Source organism: Daphnia magna, linkage group LG9 (genome assembly GCF_020631705.1).
Source record: "Daphnia magna isolate NIES linkage group LG9, ASM2063170v1.1, whole genome shotgun sequence".
Taxonomy (NCBI): Eukaryota; Metazoa; Arthropoda; class Branchiopoda; order Diplostraca; family Daphniidae; genus Daphnia; species Daphnia magna.
Window position 1 is genome coordinate 8,335,280 of NC_059190.1, and position 17,680 is coordinate 8,352,959.

Consider the following 17,680-nt stretch of genomic DNA (forward strand, 5'->3'; position numbering starts at 1 on the left):
TGTAGAAACCCTAGGAAAAGATCAAGCTCTTCGCGATTTTCGTCCGGATCCGACGGCTCCGCCAATTGAGTGGAAATTTCAACCACCCAGCGCCCCGCACTTTGGTGGTGCCCACGAGAGCCTCGTCAAGTCAGCGAAAAGAGCGTTGTACGAAGCGCTAGATCAAGAAGCCAAGAAACATCGCTATTGTAACACCGAGGAATAACGCTGAGACTCAAGTAGCGATTAAGTTTGTATTCATTGTCGGTGCGCTCCCCACACACACAGTACTAACAAACAGTTACAACTAGACTGGGGGCACAGCAAGGGACACACACAAGTATTTATGTACTAACGTAGGCCTCAGCTACCGGGAGAAATATCTGCTGACAAGACTGCCGGACATCTCGGGTAGAGTTGCGGTCAATAGCCGATACAGAAGCGCCGGACGTGACAACTAGTCCATGGGGCCTCAAATAACCGCGACATCTCCCTCCTTAGATAGCGAGTCGTCCCGACCGCTATTACTTTCCTATAAGACTCTATATCCCAAAAACTCAACATACCATGGGGAACATTTGACCCCTCTACACTCTACAAAGACAATACCTTGCCAAACATCAACCGAGAGAGAGAGGAAAAAAAAAGTACATGAGTTCATAAAATAACATAAGTTGGGGGATTTTTCCACTTTCAGCAAGTCAACCGCTCCTGCCATCGAAGAATTTCCATGCAGTGTCGCTCTTCTCTACCAATTGGGTCTTCAACTTGGCCAAGTCCTCCCCTCTGCTTCTCCTTCTCCGGCTGCTTTCACGCCGCTCTTTTTCTTCTCTACATTAATTCCTCCAACATTCTCTCGATCTTTTCCAACCTCGTTTCTACCGTTGCATCTTGCTGCGATGGGTCATACGTGGGTTTTTCCTCCCTTCCCATAACTCCCAGCATTCTCTCGATTTTTTCCAACCTCGTTTCTACCGTTGCATCTTGCTGCGATGGGTCATGCGTGGGTCTTTCCTCCCTTCCCATAACTCCCATAGCCCACTCGTATTGCTTCCCTCGATCGGTCATCTCCTGGAAGCGTTTTACTTCTTGGAGAAACTCATTGCAGTTGGTGGGCTTTAAACTCCATAGTTTTTCTAGGACACTAGGACGCAAACCCTGCCAGAGACGTGCTAGCTTCGTGGCCTCAGCCATATGCGGATCTACCCTACGGCATAGATCGAGCACATCGTAGTAGTATTCTAGGGTCGATTCTTCACTTCCCTGCTTCCTCCCGCGCAGTTTAACCTCGTTATGTTGCACATAGTTTACGGGCGTAAACTGTGTTAACAGCGCTGATTTTACTCCTGCCACCACCGGGGGCCCCTGTGCGTCTGACCACGCAGCGGGAAGGTTGCCTGATGCCTCCATGCATGCATACCATTTACCCGCAGCCCCTTCTAACGACAGCTCGATGTGGTCCCTGAGCTCGTTTTCACCCCACCGGTTGTATCTCCCCACCTTTTCGTAGCGATGGATCCAACTTACTACGTCTTCCCCATCCCGCCCGGTGAATGTGGGGGGAGTCTGGAATTTAATCTGGGCCGCCATCCCTACGGGATTAAGGGGTGCGACTACCCCAGCTACAACAGGATTTCTGGCGGCCCTGCTGCGTAGCAATCGAGCGCTTACCACCGAGGATCTGCGCCGAAAAGCCTCAAAATCCCCACTCTAACTCCCCTTCACTGCTTTCCGAATTGGAGCTGTCCTCGCCGTCAGCCCACGCTACAGTTTCTTCCTCGCTAATACTAGCTTTATGTTGCCCCAAATTACTTTCTCTCGTTATTACCCGTGTACGGTCTTCCCACCCGGATAATCCTCCTGGCACACCTACACAGTCGTCCACTCGACTCCCGTTCCTTCGCACAAGGTTACTCGGGTTGAGGGTTTCGACGATACCACCTACAATTGCTTGATCAACCCTTGGCGCAAATCGCCCAAACTCGTCGCGAGGGCGTTGTCTTCCCCTGGCTCTACCAGCACCCCCACTCATCTACTGCCTTCTGACTATTTGTCTAAAGCCCGATCCTCAGATCGCCCACAACGGTAACCTACCGCCTCCCGACGAATGACTCTTCGTCTAAATCCGATCTTCCGATCGCTCACAACGGTAACCTACCGCCTCCCGACGAACGACTCTTCGTCTAAATCCGATCTTCCGATCGCTCACAAGCGGTAACCTACCGCCTCCCGACGAACGACTCTTCGTCTAAAACCCGATCATCAGATCGCTCAGAACGGTAACCTACCGCCTCCCGACGAATGACTCTTCGTCTAAATCCGATCTTCCGATCGCTCACAACGGTAACCTACCGCCTCCCGACGAATGACTCTTCGTCTAAATCCGATCTTCCGATCGCTCACAACGGTAACCTACCGCCTCCCGACGAATGACTCTTCGTCTAAATCCGATCTTCCGATCGCTCACAACGGTAACCTACCGCCTCCCGACGAATGACTCTTCGTCTAAATCCGATCTTCCGATCGCTCCCAACGGTAACCTACCGCCTCCCGACGAACGACTCTTCGTCTAAACTCCCGATTTTTCAATCGTTACCGGCGGTGATCTACCGCCTTGCAGCGCACCACTGTCCGCCTCTACGCCCCCTTAATCACCACTAGGTCCCACCTACCTCCCCAGAAATTCTTATGGCCGTCCCCGCGCTATCACATCCTAATCGCCTGTCACACGGCCGGTGCTGTGGCTTCGTACCCCAACAGTTTAAGGCGCATAGGCCAGTTGGGTCGACGACTCTCGGAAGCCCCTGACAGCCTCCGCCTCCGCACAACTAGAGCACAATAGAATGAAACAGCGCAAAGACTTACCACAAGTTCTGCATCTCCACCATGTAGATCATGTCACCCATCCGAAGAGACGATGCGTACGCTGTTATTCGAAGTGGCGGGATTGCTAAACACTCGCCCTCTCACGCAGCTAAGCCCTGATCCGTCCGATCCACGTCCGCTTACACCAAATGATCTGCTGAATCGTCCGTCAACGAGCCATTTTCCCACTGGCTCTTTCAAAGACGCCCTACCTTCAGAACATTATCGATGTTTGCGTCGTGCCGTCAACATATTTTGGGATCTTTGGAAAGGTCCGTATCTACAATCCCTTATAGCAAGAAAGAAGTGGAAGAAAGAAAAGAGAAACTTTGCTGTGGGAGATCACGTTTTGATTGCCGACCCGAATCATCCAAGAGGAATGTGGAATCACGGAGTCGTTTCCGAGGTTTTCCCGGGACCCGACAATTTAGTTCGAGTCGTCAACGTTAAAACAGAAGCCGGCCAATCACTCCGCCCGATCACTCGCCTCTGCTTGCTTACACCAGCTGATAATTCCGTCCAGCCAGAATCCAGCTAGACGGACTTAGGGGGAGAATGGAGCGACGGCAGAGACATTTTTTGTTGTTGCTTAACCCTCGATGATTGCTTAACCCAAATTTCCCATCCCACTTGATTCAGACACAAAGACAGACGTATCAGCTGACTTTACTTATGGCCGAACGTCCGTGATCGAATTTGTTGTCTTTGTGCTTTGTATCAGGTAAGTCCTCCTTTCATTTGATTGCATCATTATATGTATACTGAGGGTTGTCTTTGTGCTTTGTATCAGCCAAATAGATGTCCATTAAGATATGCACGTGAAGAGTCATAATTATTGAGCTACGAAACAAATTTCTTATATTGAATATTCTAAATAGATGTGGTTAGCGTTGAAAACAATTGACAATCAACTGTCAAGAAGAGTGGTTGCGTCTTCTTCTTGGCGTTTCGATTTAATCAAAATGCTTTATTTCATAATGGACAGACAATCAATCGTAAGTCAATTTCACGACTTTGTTAATTGAATTATGTGTTTAAACTATTTTTATTAAGATGGTTCCCAGACGTAGTAAAAGAATTACGGCTGGGAAGCCAGCAAAAAACCTAACTTTTAGCGAGTCCTATCTGCGACAGAGATCAGTGAAGTCGAAAGTAAAAAAAGTCAGAGGTATTATATTGAAATTCCCAGTCTTGAAGTTTATAAATTAATTGTTCCATCATAGAAATAGGAATGTGTCCTCCAAAGACGTTGGCCAGAGTAGCTGTTGGTAAACCAAAAAACCAGCCGTTGAATGCTTTAATAGTTCAATTAACAGCCCACCTGTCATTTCATCCAACAGTTTACGGGAACAGTTAAGTGCTAACAACAGAAACCTCAACAATTGTGAGTGTAAATTTTACTCGTATAATCATTCACTTCATAACTATATGTTCTTGTATATATTAGTTCATGTCTCACCAGACAGCTCACCTAAGAGCAAACTAGTTTCAACAATAGAGACATCAACAATTGTGAGTATAAATTTTATTTGCTTGAATCATGCCCTTGCTAACTGTATATTTTCTTTGATTTAGATAATGTCTCACCAGACAGCTCACCTAAGAGTTTGCGTCAACATTCTCAACAGCAAAATCGTTCCAACAATAGAGACATCAACAATTGTGAGTATTAATTTTATATGCTTGAATCATGCCCTTGCTAACTTTATATTTTCTTAAATAAAGATAATGTCTCACCAGACAACTCACCTAAGAGTTCACGTCAACATTCTCAACAGCAAAATCGTTCCAACAATGGAGACATCAACAATTGTGAGTATTAATTTTTATTTGCTTGAATCATGCCCTTGCTAACTGTTTATTTTCTTTAATTTAGATCATGTCTCACCAGACAGCTCACCTAAGAATTTACGTCAACATTCTCAACAGCAAAATCGTTCCAACAATGGAGACATCAACAATTGTGAGTATTAATTTTTATTTGCTTAAATCATGCCCTTGCTAACTGTTTATTTTCTTTAATTTAGATCATGTCTCACCAGACAGCTCACCTAAGAATTTACGTCAACATTCTCAACAGCAAAATCGTTTCAACAATAGAGACCTTAACAATTGTAAGTATTAATTTTATTTGCTAGAATCATGCCCTTGCTAACTTTTAATTTTCTTTAATATAGATCATATCTCACTAGGGAGCTCACCAATAAGTTCAAGTCAAAATTCTCAACAACAAACTAGTTTTGCACCCATTTCTAGCACACCGGTCCATAAACGAACCTTAATTAAGGAGACACAATCGGATAGTAATTCCTTGAGGGTTTCCCGCATATCCCATCATAAAGGACACGGTAATTATTTTAAGATGTAATAATGAAATGTATCCTTAAAATGATTTTTGTTTTCAGATACTGAACCATCCGCTTCGAATATTAAGCTACCAAATGAGATCGTGGACTACCTAACAAAATCAATGGTCCGACAGGACGAGCTTTTTCGAGTAGTTCAGTCCCTGGTTGCTAGTAGACCAATCACTACGTCTGAGGAAGAACACGACGATTTCGTAGAAAAACTTCCCGATTTCCCTATTTCTTCTATGGAAGACTTTCTTTCATTGGAGAGGGAGCTGCTTCAAAAACGTTTCAAGATATATTTTGTAAGCTTATTTCCATTTTTTTAATGTTCTCATTTAAAGCAAGTTATTTTTTTTCTATTAAGGTTCGTTACCTTATATCTTTGGGAGGTGGTACTCTTGCTGATTCTTCCAAGCTTTTATTAAGGCATTGCTTAGACAAGGTTGTTGCAATCGAATATAGCCACCAAGGAAAAGGAAAACTGAAAAAAAAACCTTTGAACGCAACTGAATTTTACAAAGCATATAAAGGTAAAGTCAACTAAAATATTTTTAAAAGGTATTTATTCTTTATTATTTTTTTTAGTTGCACTTCGTAAGCGCCACAAGAAAATTTACGATAATTCAACGGTTAATAACTGCATTGTAAATTTCCTGCGTGGTTCAAAGGATCGCAAAGGCGGAAGGAACCAAAGGCGTAAGATTGCTGGAGAAGATGAAGAAAACAAAGAAAACGATAACATCACAGACGAAGAAAATGAAGACGAAGAAAATGAAGACGATGAAATTAATATCCAAGGGACTTCGGATGAGGACTGAAAATTTATATTAGTTGATCTGTTTTTTCAGTTTCCGTTTGTTCATTTTTTGTTAAAATAAGTAAATGTTACAAATACAACAATGACCGATGACTTCTTCTGTAATATATTCTTTTGCAAAATAATTAAGAATAAAAATAAAATAAAAAAAGTAAATACCGAAATTGGTAGGATACAGTGCATGGGTTCCGTATCGGTGCGACCTCGGTCGGGATATCGGGCCTACTCAGATCGGTGCGCCAAACTGAGCTCCAGCCGATATCGGTTTAGGTTGGCACGTGATATCGGCTAGGTACAAATGCCAACACGGTCCGATATCGGACCGACAACGTGTGTTACTTGGGAGAAAATAAGAAAAAAAAGTAATGATACAGATAATTTTACTTTATCTAATTTTCTAGAGACATCGATAAGATTAGATAAAATAATGCGAAAAAACAAAAAAGGATGCACTACACAATTTTTTTGCTGTTTCAAACAAATACGTCCTCGTCATCGACTTGATTCTCTTCCTCCTCGAGCATTATTTTGACTAAATGTTCTCACACCTGGAATTGCACCTCTTCTCATTTTATTGATTTTCAACCAATCACAATTACAATTAATATTAATTATTAGAGTTGACTTAGTCGTTACCACACACAATTACTTAAGCAGACAATAATAATGGATTATAATAAAGCAATTAGAACGTGCCTAATCCGATATAACATTCTATTTATTTTATATTATTAATTTATACATTTTTAAAGGAATGTAAATTGTCTAGTTATCTTAGATAATATTGTCACACTGGTTGTATTTAAACAAGCACAAACGAATACAAGGGAGAATTAAATCTAAACAATAGTTTTACTCGAACAAAAAGGGGATAACCATTACCAAAAATTGGAGAAATGTCTGAAGACCTCTAGGGAATCCAGGGAACTCCTCTAACGGAGCCCAGCTCCGTGAGCTCACCCGATGGAGACTCCTCTGACGCAGATTCGGGGCAGTGTTTTATACCGTCGCGCGAATTACTCCCCTTCCGGACTGCGCATCTGCGCATCTTTCTTAGAGCGGACTTCTCCCGATAATTTCTTCACCACGATCGCAGTGTTGTCCAAGGAGCGGATGACTCATCTCTGCGAAGAGATAACCAATCTCCCTTTTCACCCGTGAAAATATCTTTTATATTTTAGAAAAAAATGAAAAAATAAGATAAAGATAAAGTATATTTTCCATTAATCTTCTGATAAAAAAGATATAAAAAAGATTTCGATTTTTTCTTATCTTGTATTAGCCAGATGCACATACAGGACCTGTATGGCCAGACATTGGTATGATGCCAATAAAACGTTCTACATGAGTCCCATCTTCCTGCACGTAGCAAAAGACGAAGGTAAGTTGATCCACGTGAGACACGTCGGGTGTTGAATCGAATACAATGGAATAGTATTTAGCTTATTTTAATTGGTTCATAATAAACTCCATTACAGCGTCTCCAAAAAGTTGAATAAACTCTTTACAAATAGTAGCCGACAAATAAGAAACATTTCACTTTCTTTTGTTGCCATACTGTTTGATGCGGCTAGGTAAGAATGGGTCATACTCAGTAATAAGTTCCAAGAATGCTAAGTAATTATCGTTCTTATTATGCAATAATTTAGCCTGTCACGTCTGACGTGACTGGTTTATTTATTACCACCAAAACACTCAAAAGGTACAGGGTTAGTCAAGAACAAGGGGAAAGTTTCTGGCCAGACTTGTCATGGGTGGTACATAGGTTATAGTGTTATGATCCGTCAGCCAGTCACGTCGGCTGCCCGGATATGGAAAGAACAATTAAAAGAAAGAGAGGAAGAACAGATCATGGATTACTCACGGTTTGGGAGACATCGTTCCGGCGTCAAGTAGGGTTGTACGGTTACTGCTGTGGCACGGCTGACGGACGAACGGGGCTGGCGCTGCGAAATGGTGCTGGTGGGAAGGATGAAATAAGGCTGACGAGTAAGGTACTAAACAGTTTAATTGTCTTCCTCTCCTCGGCCCTACACACAGTACGTCGAGACACTACACACTACGGTCTACTGTTACTCACGATTGCTAAGAAGCGACTGACACGGGGGCGAAAGAGATTTGGGTTTTATACTGCATCTCGGTTTGGGGACGCTAAAGTTGGCGTGGGTCATAAAAAAGAAAACATAAGCCACCAGTTTACGAAGGAACGTGAACTGGTGTGAAACAAGGTCAAGAAATAAAGTGAAAACATTGACACCTCGGTCAAACGGAAGAAGGTAATAAAACAATAAAATCGGTAGCGGGTGGGAGAAAAACCAGGTTAAGGGAAGGAAAAACGATACTTTTGAAATAGAAGGTGATTTCAGTGATTCGGACAGTGAACTGCAACAGGATAGAATTTTGGCACCTTTGCTTTCAACAACGGAATTATCTATAGATAATGCCATTACCTTATCGGAGGAAGCTTCAGAGGAATTTTGTGATACTATAAAAGATAAAAGCATTCCTGGGATACCAGGTAAATAATCAGTTGATCACTTTTCGTATTGTTTTTTCTTTTGCCAATAAGCAAATAGGATTTCAAATCTCTTTGATATGTAGCTATAAGCTATCTGCCTCTTGAGTTAAACTATCATCGTGATTTAAAAATGTATAAGCAGATAGTTTAGAAGAGTCCGATTTGGCACATTTTTTAAAAGTCTTTGTCGGCAACGTCGAGAGCAACGCGGATTTTATAGTCCATCTCTTCCATTGACGGCATTTTCCACGAGCATTGGTTTCGGGGCTGGTCAAAAGGGTGCTCGAAACGAGGGTAGGACAGGCCATCCTTCACTCCATATGCTGTCAGGCGACTGGCTGCATCAATTTTGCGGCATCGAGATTTGAAAAACTCGCGAGTGGTGAAGTTAACCATTGTTGAGCAGTTCGCAGTGCAAGAGCGGCCACCTCGGAAGGAGCTTTCACATGGCTAGCTGGTACACAGCCATGGTTTGAAAGCTTCTGGATTGTCTTTTAAAGATAATATCATAAGTACTAAAGCGTGGGCGTTAAACTCGACGCAAAGATAAACGTTTAGTGTCATAAAATTGGCTGCCAGTGTGTAAGCTGTATCACAGGTGATCCAATAGCGCCAAAGTCGTAGACTGAACACCACGTACCACATTCGATATACTCGCTCCAGTGGCGACAAATTTTGATCCACATAACTTAAAGCTGAGTAATAAATCAGCCTTAGATAAAACTGTGTCGCTTCCGAACCTATTTAAATTCGAAAAAATTAACATAGATTATAACTGATTCTTAAAGAATTCTTCTTCATAGCTACTACCTTCAACATATTCGAGCAGTTGGGGAACATGGAGCTGACCTAATCTCTCTGCCGATCCATAGTTCATCTTACAGTGCACGTTGAGATCCTCAGGTTTTAGAAGATGTCGACTTTTATCATGTTGATTCATAAGTGTTTGTAAGTGGACGGGAGAAGCAATGTAATTGACATTCGCTAAAACATTTTCTGATCTTATTAATCTCATTCACTCTTTCGCCACTAGAACAACTGACATTCATTACTATTAATTTTTACTACTAAACCAGTTGATTAATTTATACCTTGATGAACAGGAAATTGAACTGGTATGCCACATCCAATCCTAATAGCAGCAAAATAGAAATATGTCAGTTTAAGAGAATAGAGCATTTCCTGGCCGCCAGGAATAGCTTTACAAAAGATTTAAAAAAATCAAACAAATAGAAGACGAACTTAAATATTTAGAAAATAACAGATAATTGCATATTTTCTGGAACGGGGAGACCCAGCTCTTCCGTTTCACGCATAAACTTCATTTCGTGGGCATCTGCGTCTGCGGAACAAACTAGAGCAAGAATCCCTTCAGCTGCGAATGCGGATATAATGAAATGCATGCGAGCCTTTACGTCCTCCGCTGTGAACTTGTTGTCCGTGCAAAAAGAAAGAATGCGGATCGGTGGAAGGCGGTCGACTAGGGGTAGTGCCATTACTACAAGCATCAGCGTGGCTCGACGGAACTCTTCAAACACGTCAATAATTGATTTGATATCTGTGACTACTGCTCGTTTATGATTTCTTAGTCCATTCACTTCCATTGGCAGACTAACACCCATAATTGGAAGCGGTGTCATAATCTCTCTGTGACACAATTGCGGTGCAGTATTCACTAAGAGACACGATGAGAGGCAAATTGTTTTGAATGAAAAAATCCTTTAAGTACTTGACGTTTACTATACCTTCCGACACAGATCCGTCGTATCGAGAGAACCTTTATTTGATTGTACGTAGACAAGGTATGGCACCGAGGCACTGTGAAAATTGGCATAAAGAACTTCTTAAGAATGTTTACCTGCCATACAATAAAAATTTACACAAAAGTGGATAATTGCTTCATTTCTAAAGAGTCGTCCTCTAGACTTTTTGTTGTGATTCAACACACTTTGTTCCTACATCCACTTGAGCAACGTTGAAAAGCCGGGAACGAGAGCTTTAATTTCGTTCTCGGCCTTAAGAAATTTTGGTTTTTCAAGTTAATAATGTTTTCCTCGTTATTGGTGATTGTTGACGGTGTTATCTTGAGTCCATGCGTTGGATAAATGACAGGTTGGTGTAAGATTGTTTCTTGCGGCTCGGGAGCTATTTTGTGGAAACGTGGAAGATGATGATTTACGAAGCGACTTATCTTCCAGCAACCCTTTTACTCTACATCAGTCTTAATTATTAAATTTCACTTCAAACACTTTATTGAACTCCTTTCAGCAATTATTTCACAGTCAGTTGGAAGATAGGCAATTTGTTTCTCAACAAGTTGCTTTGTGTTTTTGAACCACTTCATGACGTATTCGTGAAGGTTTTTCCCTTTCCTGGTGAGCGGTGCTGTGGATGCTTCAGCAACAGTAGTGGTCAATTCTTCTGCTGCAGCCGTAGATGGGCCAACGCCAACGTCCAATAGCACATCGTCAAGGCGAGGTTTCTTTTGAATTAAAGTATCCTGATGAACTGAGCGCTTCCGTTTTTCCGTCGTACGAGAAAAGGTGTACTGTTTTGAGTACTCTTCTAAAATGCGTTTTGACATCGTGACCGCTTCTTGAAGTGCAATTTTCTCTCGAAAAGAGAATTTAAATCTTAATGGATCATTCGCAAATTTCTCACCTAAAAAAACTAACTTTTCTTCGTCAGTTTTAAAAAACATGGGATCATTAATACATTCATGAATTGCATCTTAGAGACTACCTTTTTTTTTCTGGATAATCTAGTTCACTTTCATCCTTGATTACAACCCTAGAAACACGCAAGTAGCGATATGACTAATGAAAACTGCAAGGAATTGTTCCAGGTGTCGCGTGCATCAAATTCCCCTCAAGCATGGTCAAAATTTTTGTTTTCCCCCTAAACAAATTGCTTTTTCACCAAAATAATTAATTTTTTTTTCTTTTTGTCAGCGGAAAGAGAAAAATTTTTTTCCTTGTTCTTTTTCTTTTTTCCTTTCCTATCAAATGTTTTGTCATTTCGCGCCAACAAATTTCTTTTACCACTTTACCTTTAACTTTTTTGGTTCATTTTTTTTCTATTTTTTGGAGTTGACTCCCCCTTGGTCTTCACTGAGAACCTTCTTCCACTGAACCAATGTACAGATATAAAATTTTTGTGGTTTGCGAATAATCGAATCGAATTTTTGTAAAACACTTCAGTTTCGATAACAAATCATCAACAGGATTTTTAAAAAGTCAAGTCACTGTCGAACTTAAGGTAAAACAGAAGTGTATAAAATGGAATTGAACAAGTTATGCTAAATATTTTTTTAATTTTAAACTTCAGCATGATTTATTAAGTTTTAAGTTTAAAATTTTTATTATTTGAAATTAAAATTCTATCATTATCATGCTTGCTTCAAATATTATAAAATGCCGAAAAATATATATATTTTTTAATTCAATTTTTTTTATAGCTTAAGTTAATTACCGACGGCTTGGTTCCCGTAAGGTGAACGGAAGCCCGCGCAAACAAACTCACGACTTACATACAGTACCCTCCCAAAATAATGTTTTCTAAATCCATAGACGTTATATTAAGGTAAACTGGCTTGAGATTCAGGAAAATATAAAAACGGAGGTATCTGACAAGCGATGTAGCAGACCCCTTTAGTGGCCAAAAATGAAATCTAAGCTAACCTACCATGAAATAATATACATGGATTTTGGAAATCAAAATTGGGCTCCTACAACGAATTTTGTTAAAAGGACAATATGACGTTAAAATTTTTAAAATTATATTTATAAAAAGAAAAGCTTAACATATTCTTAATACGAGAGGAAAACTAGAACTTCGTGCGATTCTTAACAAAAAATTATGCACGAAATAAAAAAGATTTTGTTTCTTTTGTTAACCACTAACAAAGTAATGGCTCGCAAAACGGGGACAGGGGGATATCGTATACACCTGAATGCACAAATATCATTCAGGGTAAATCATTTACATGGATGCGCCACTCATTACACGAAAGCCAACTCATGGATGAGTATGCAATTTTTCTTTTTTTTTGACATAACTCTTACAAAAAACGTTAAAAAATAAAAACCGGGGACATGTTTTACCATAAGAAGCCATGTTAAAAAGGCCAAAAACTGCTAAGTGTATATTATTTTGGGAGGGTACTGTATATTTATTCCATTATATAGTAATAAATTAGAAAAAAACCGTACCCGCAAATAGATATTCACCCCTAAATTTTTAAATATTTTTCTTAGTAAATGGTAGACTTAAAATAAAAAAAGGTTCTAGGGAAAAATTTGAACACGGTTATGTTCCCCCGTTTTTGGAACGAAATTAATTTTGACAATAAACAATGAAACTTGGCGATCGGCCAAAATTAGCTCTAAACGGGTTAACCGCCCCGCAGAGAAAAGACCATTCGAGTTGAATTGGTTTGCTGCCTTTTCAACCGTGGCAGGGCGGGGAAAAAATTGAGTTTACCCTATTGCCCCGACCCCATTTTAAAAATGGCCGTTCTTACTGTTTCAGGGTAAAAATCAGGGCAGGTGGGTAAAACGAGCTATAATCCGGGTTGTTATCAGAGCGATCGGGTAAAAAAGTCAATACATTGTGTTTTTGCATAAATCGTTTGATTACAATCGGGGTAACAGCCCCGATTAAGTACCCTGATGGAACCCCAATTGAATTTAATGAGTAGAATTTTCCACCATGAGCCACGCACCGATGGCCCGAATGCGAATCCCGATCGGCAATAAAGCGCCCCGATTGGCTTGGTCCGATCCCCAAATGGAACAATTTAAAAATTTTTGGCTGTTGGAAGGAAGTCAGTAGAATGTAACTTTGGCACATCCATTGCACTTAAAATATGATTGCCGGTGGACCTCCCTGGAACTACCCATTGAGTACGGGGATATCTAACGGATGTTGGCCATGATTTGGACATCCGACTGTGTTCGGCTATTTGATGACTAACATGCTAGTCAACAAATCTTGTAGATAAAAAAAAAATGTACTGGATAGCTTATTGTTTATTTAAGACTAGACAATTTTTTTGTAGCTTTATTTTAATTTTTACTACCCCATTTCCCTATCCGCGCTACACACCATTCGCCATAAGACGCTGGGTTTAATAACCCTAGCGTTCGGATACTAAGTGCGGGTACTGTACGTAACATATAAATTACCATATAAGGAATTATATGGTATTATATTTGTATAATGGTATTATAGAAAAATATATACAGTAGGTGCCAAAAGTATCCGAACACTTCGCGTTTTCGGACCATTTTAGCATGGATTCAAATGACGGAGCGCGCTTAGCGCGATTGAGAAAAAGAGGGTTAAAAAATCCACCTAAGTCAATGAAAATAATTTTGTGGCCTAATAATAGATAAAGGTATCTAAAAAATTTTTTTTTAAATTTTTATGACTTGTAGCCGCTGGCCGGCATATCAGTGCACAAGTATCCGAACGCGAGTTTTTCCGCCTCTCATTCATTTGTTGAATTCCGTTCCGCATTCCAATGATGCTTATTTGCCTGGCCAAACGGCCACTCCTTTGTTGGGCAATGTTTTTTCTTATATGACTCCGATACGACGCTTTAACGCCATGCGTTTATGTGGCTCCGAAATTCTCCGGCATGGTGGTTGACCCTCTGCTTTTCTCTTCCCGAGAACACCGTTATCTCTTTAGAGAGAAATTTATTACCGTTCTGAATAAGGAAGCGGAAATGGATTCCAAAATGGATAAAATTGGACGCTCTGGCGGTCATTCCTCTAGCCGTAAGAGCAATTATTCACATCGCAAATGTGATCAACAGGGTGACGGTTCCCGCACTAACCACAATTCCAACAACAACAACAATGGTGGTGGCAACTGGAATTGGAGAAAGCAGCAGCCTCAGCAGCAGCAAGGAAAACAGCAGCAAGGCTCTTACCCCAATAACAAGTACGTGGATTTTTCTTCACCCGTGTCTGGTGTTTATTTTGTCGGCGGACGACTTTCATTAATTTTAGACGCTTGGCGTTCAATTACAGGCGATCAATTGATCTTAGATATCATTGAATCAGGTTACCATATTGAATTTACCCAACCTCCCCTTCAAGAAAAGTGGCCCTCTGAAATTGTAATGGATGAAGAAAAATCGAGTATTTGTAACACTGAGGTCAATGCTCTATTTAGTAAAAGCGCGATTGTTGTTACTCCCGACAACAATGGTTTTATTACCACTCTTTTTCCCTGAGTGTAAATATTGATATACTTTAGTATTTCAATATTACCGAAGGTATTACCTGATTTATGCCCGAAAATTTACAATACGGGCACAAAAAAGAGGAGGAAAGATAAGGGGGAGGCAAGGGGGGAGGGACAAGGGGGAGGGACGAGGAGGGAAAGGAGCTGCACCCAGACCAAAACCGGGTTCCGGAGAAATTCGGCGGAAAAAAGGCGGCAAAATTCATAAGAACCGTTTACAAAATTCCGGGAAACGGGCCTTTTTCCGCTGAAATTTTAGCGCACTGTCGCCATGTTTGACCGTGAATAACTTTAGTACGTGAACTCGGATCGCCCTACGAATGGGAAAATGACATATTAAGCCGGGCAGGAGCAGCTGGACCGTGAAATCCGCGTGAAAATCGGACATGCCGAAACCGGCCGAGTCAGCTACCGGAAGGAGCGGTCGCACGGCTCCTAATCGGGTACCGCTGGATAGAGCGCAATCACGCGATCGCAGCTGTCGAAAAATTTTCATGATCCGACGCACCGTTCAGCCGCTATGAATTTTTGAAAATTAATTCCGAACGCGGCTGCGCTTTTGACGTCGAATTCCTAGAATTGGCAGGTAGAGGCCCATCATCATTTTTAGAGCTTAAAAAATAGTTTGCGGCCGAACGGTGTATCCGATAACGGCGGGACCTTCACCATCGGAACGAATTCGACGAGCCGCATCCAATGATACCGGTTTCGTGATCATTCGTGACCGAAAAAATATTTTAATACAAAAAATCCCATGGGGGTTGGACGCAAGGGGATAGACGAGCCAGGCACTTGTGGGAGTCGGGGAATTGGTGTGAACGGGCAAAAAAAATCATAACTCCCGAACGGTACCGTTGCTAGCGCTGAAATTCATACTGCCGGAATCAGCGTGAGCCAAGGCAACGAACGGTGCCAAACCCGTTATGATTAAAAAATATAAAAAATTCAAGAAGGAAAGAAGGTCAGCTGGGGGTTAAGTAATTAACCAGCGCCTAACTGCTCTATTTTCCAAGAAAACGAAAGAAAAGTTGACAAACATAGACGCCAATCTCGGCAACGGATCGTCGCACGCACCTGCAATAGCCAACAATGAACGCGGCTTGTTTTCACCATCATTTTTTTTCACAATTCTAGATTTAATTTACACGAAGGTATAGTGCTATGCACTTCTTGTCCCTGAGTGTAAATATTGATATTCTTTAGTATTTCAATATTACCGAAGGTATTACCGGATTTATGCCCGAAAATTTACAATACGGACACAAAAAAAAGAGGAGGAAAGATAAGGGGGAGGCAAGGGGGAGGGACAAGGGGGAGGGACGAGGAGGGAAAGGGGCTACACCCAGACCAAAACCGGGTTCCGGAGAAATTCGGCGGAAAAAAGGCGGCAAAATTCATAAGAACCATTTACAAAATTCCGGGAAACGGGCCTTTTTCCGCTGAAATTTTAGCGCACTGTCGCCATGTTTGACCGTGAATAACTTTTGTACGTGAACTCGGATCGCCCTACGAATGGGAAAATGACAAATTAAGCCGGGCAGGAGCAGCTGGACCGTGAAATCCGCATGAAAATCGGATATGCCGAAACCGGCCGAGTCAGCTACCGGAAGAAGCGGTCGCACGGCTCCTCATCGGGTACCGCTGGATAAAGCGCAATCACGCGATCGCAGCTGTCGAAAAATTTTCGCTATCCGACGCACCGTTCAGCTGCTATGAATTTTTGAAAATTAATTCCGAACACGGCTGCGCTTTTGACGTCGAATTCCTAGAATTGGCAGGTAGAGGCCCATCATCATTTTTCGAGCTTTAAAAATCGTTTGCGGCCGAACGGTGTATCCGATCACGGCGGGACCTTCACTATCGGAACGAGTTTGACGAGCCGCATCCAATGATACCGGTTTCGAGACCGAAAAAATATTTGGATAGAAAAAATCCCATGGGGGTTGGACGCAATGGGATAGACGAGCCAGGCACTTGTGGGAGTCAGGGAATTGGTGTGAACGGGCAAAAAAATCATAACTCCCGAACGGTACCGTTGCTAGCGCTGACATTCATACTGCCGGAATCAGCGTGAGCCAACGCATCGAACGGTGCCGAACCCGTCATGATTTAAAAATATACAAAATACAAGAAGGTAAGAAGGTCAGCTGGGGGTCAAGTAATTAACCAGCGCCTCACTGCTCCATTTTCCAAGAAAACGAAAGAAAAGTTTACAAACATACACGCCAATCTCGGCAGCGGATCGTCGCACGCACCTGCAATAGCCACCGATGAACGCGGCTCGTTTTCACCATCATTTTGTTTCACAATTCTAGATTTAATTTACACGAAGGTATAGTGCTATGCACTTTTTGTCGTTTCTAAGATGACTAAGGACAGATTTAGACCTATTTTCAATTTCAAGAATTTAAATCTTTTTGTTTCGTATGAGTATTTTTAAATGGAGGGTATTGATAACCTATAAAATCTAATCCGTAGTAATGATTACCTAGTAAAATTTGATTTGCCATCTCCCATCTTAACCTTCAATGATCAGTATAAAAAGACTCAATTGTAACATCATAATCAGAGTTGTCTATTGGTAAATACACAGTTTGGAAACCTTTACATTTGGAGGTCCCAACAAGACTCTGGAATAAAAATTTCTGATCTGTGCTTCATTTGCCAGCTGCAAGTGCTCTACGCTGCTATCAACAAGTTTTCAAGCAACCGACATCGGAACACCATCGAGGTGAGCGAATGCCGTTTGATTCACCTGTGCAAAAGACTACTCTCAACGAAAACACACTACCATCTTTATACCCCGTACTACAAGAATCTGATTTAATTGACCAATACGAAAACCTAAGTCACCATCGAGAAAATTTTTTGGACCATTGGAAGATCTTCATAGAC

General features: G+C 41.5%; 1 protein-coding gene and 1 pseudogene across 1 annotated transcript; one reads left to right on the plus strand and one right to left on the minus strand.

The window, feature by feature from the left end:
• Positions 1-4,422: 4,422 nt before the first annotated feature.
• Positions 4,423-6,091, plus strand: LOC123475677 (uncharacterized protein DDB_G0288805-like). Its single transcript, XM_045178677.1, has 7 exons — positions 4,423-4,510; positions 4,570-4,656; positions 4,721-4,807; positions 4,872-4,958; positions 5,022-5,192; positions 5,250-5,497; positions 5,560-6,091. Exons 1-7 carry the CDS (start codon positions 4,423-4,425, stop codon positions 5,737-5,739), a joined length of 948 nt encoding a protein of 315 aa, XP_045034612.1. The 3' UTR covers positions 5,740-6,091.
• Positions 6,092-8,704: 2,613 nt separating this feature from the next.
• On the minus strand, positions 8,705-12,626 carry LOC123475678 (annotated as a pseudogene).
• Positions 12,627-17,680: the final 5,054 nt, after the last annotated feature.

Bases quoted from the DNA above. Each gene is read 5' to 3' on its own strand.
- LOC123475677 (XM_045178677.1), top strand. From the start codon at position 4,423: ATGTCTCACCAGACAGCTCACCTAAGAGTTTGCGTCAACATTCTCAAC. The intron at 5,193-5,249 runs GTAATTATTTTA...TTTTGTTTTCAG, and splicing joins ATCCCATCATAAAGGACACG to ATACTGAACCATCCGCTTCG. The intron at 5,498-5,559 runs GTAAGCTTATTT...TTTTCTATTAAG, and splicing joins AACGTTTCAAGATATATTTT to GTTCGTTACCTTATATCTTT.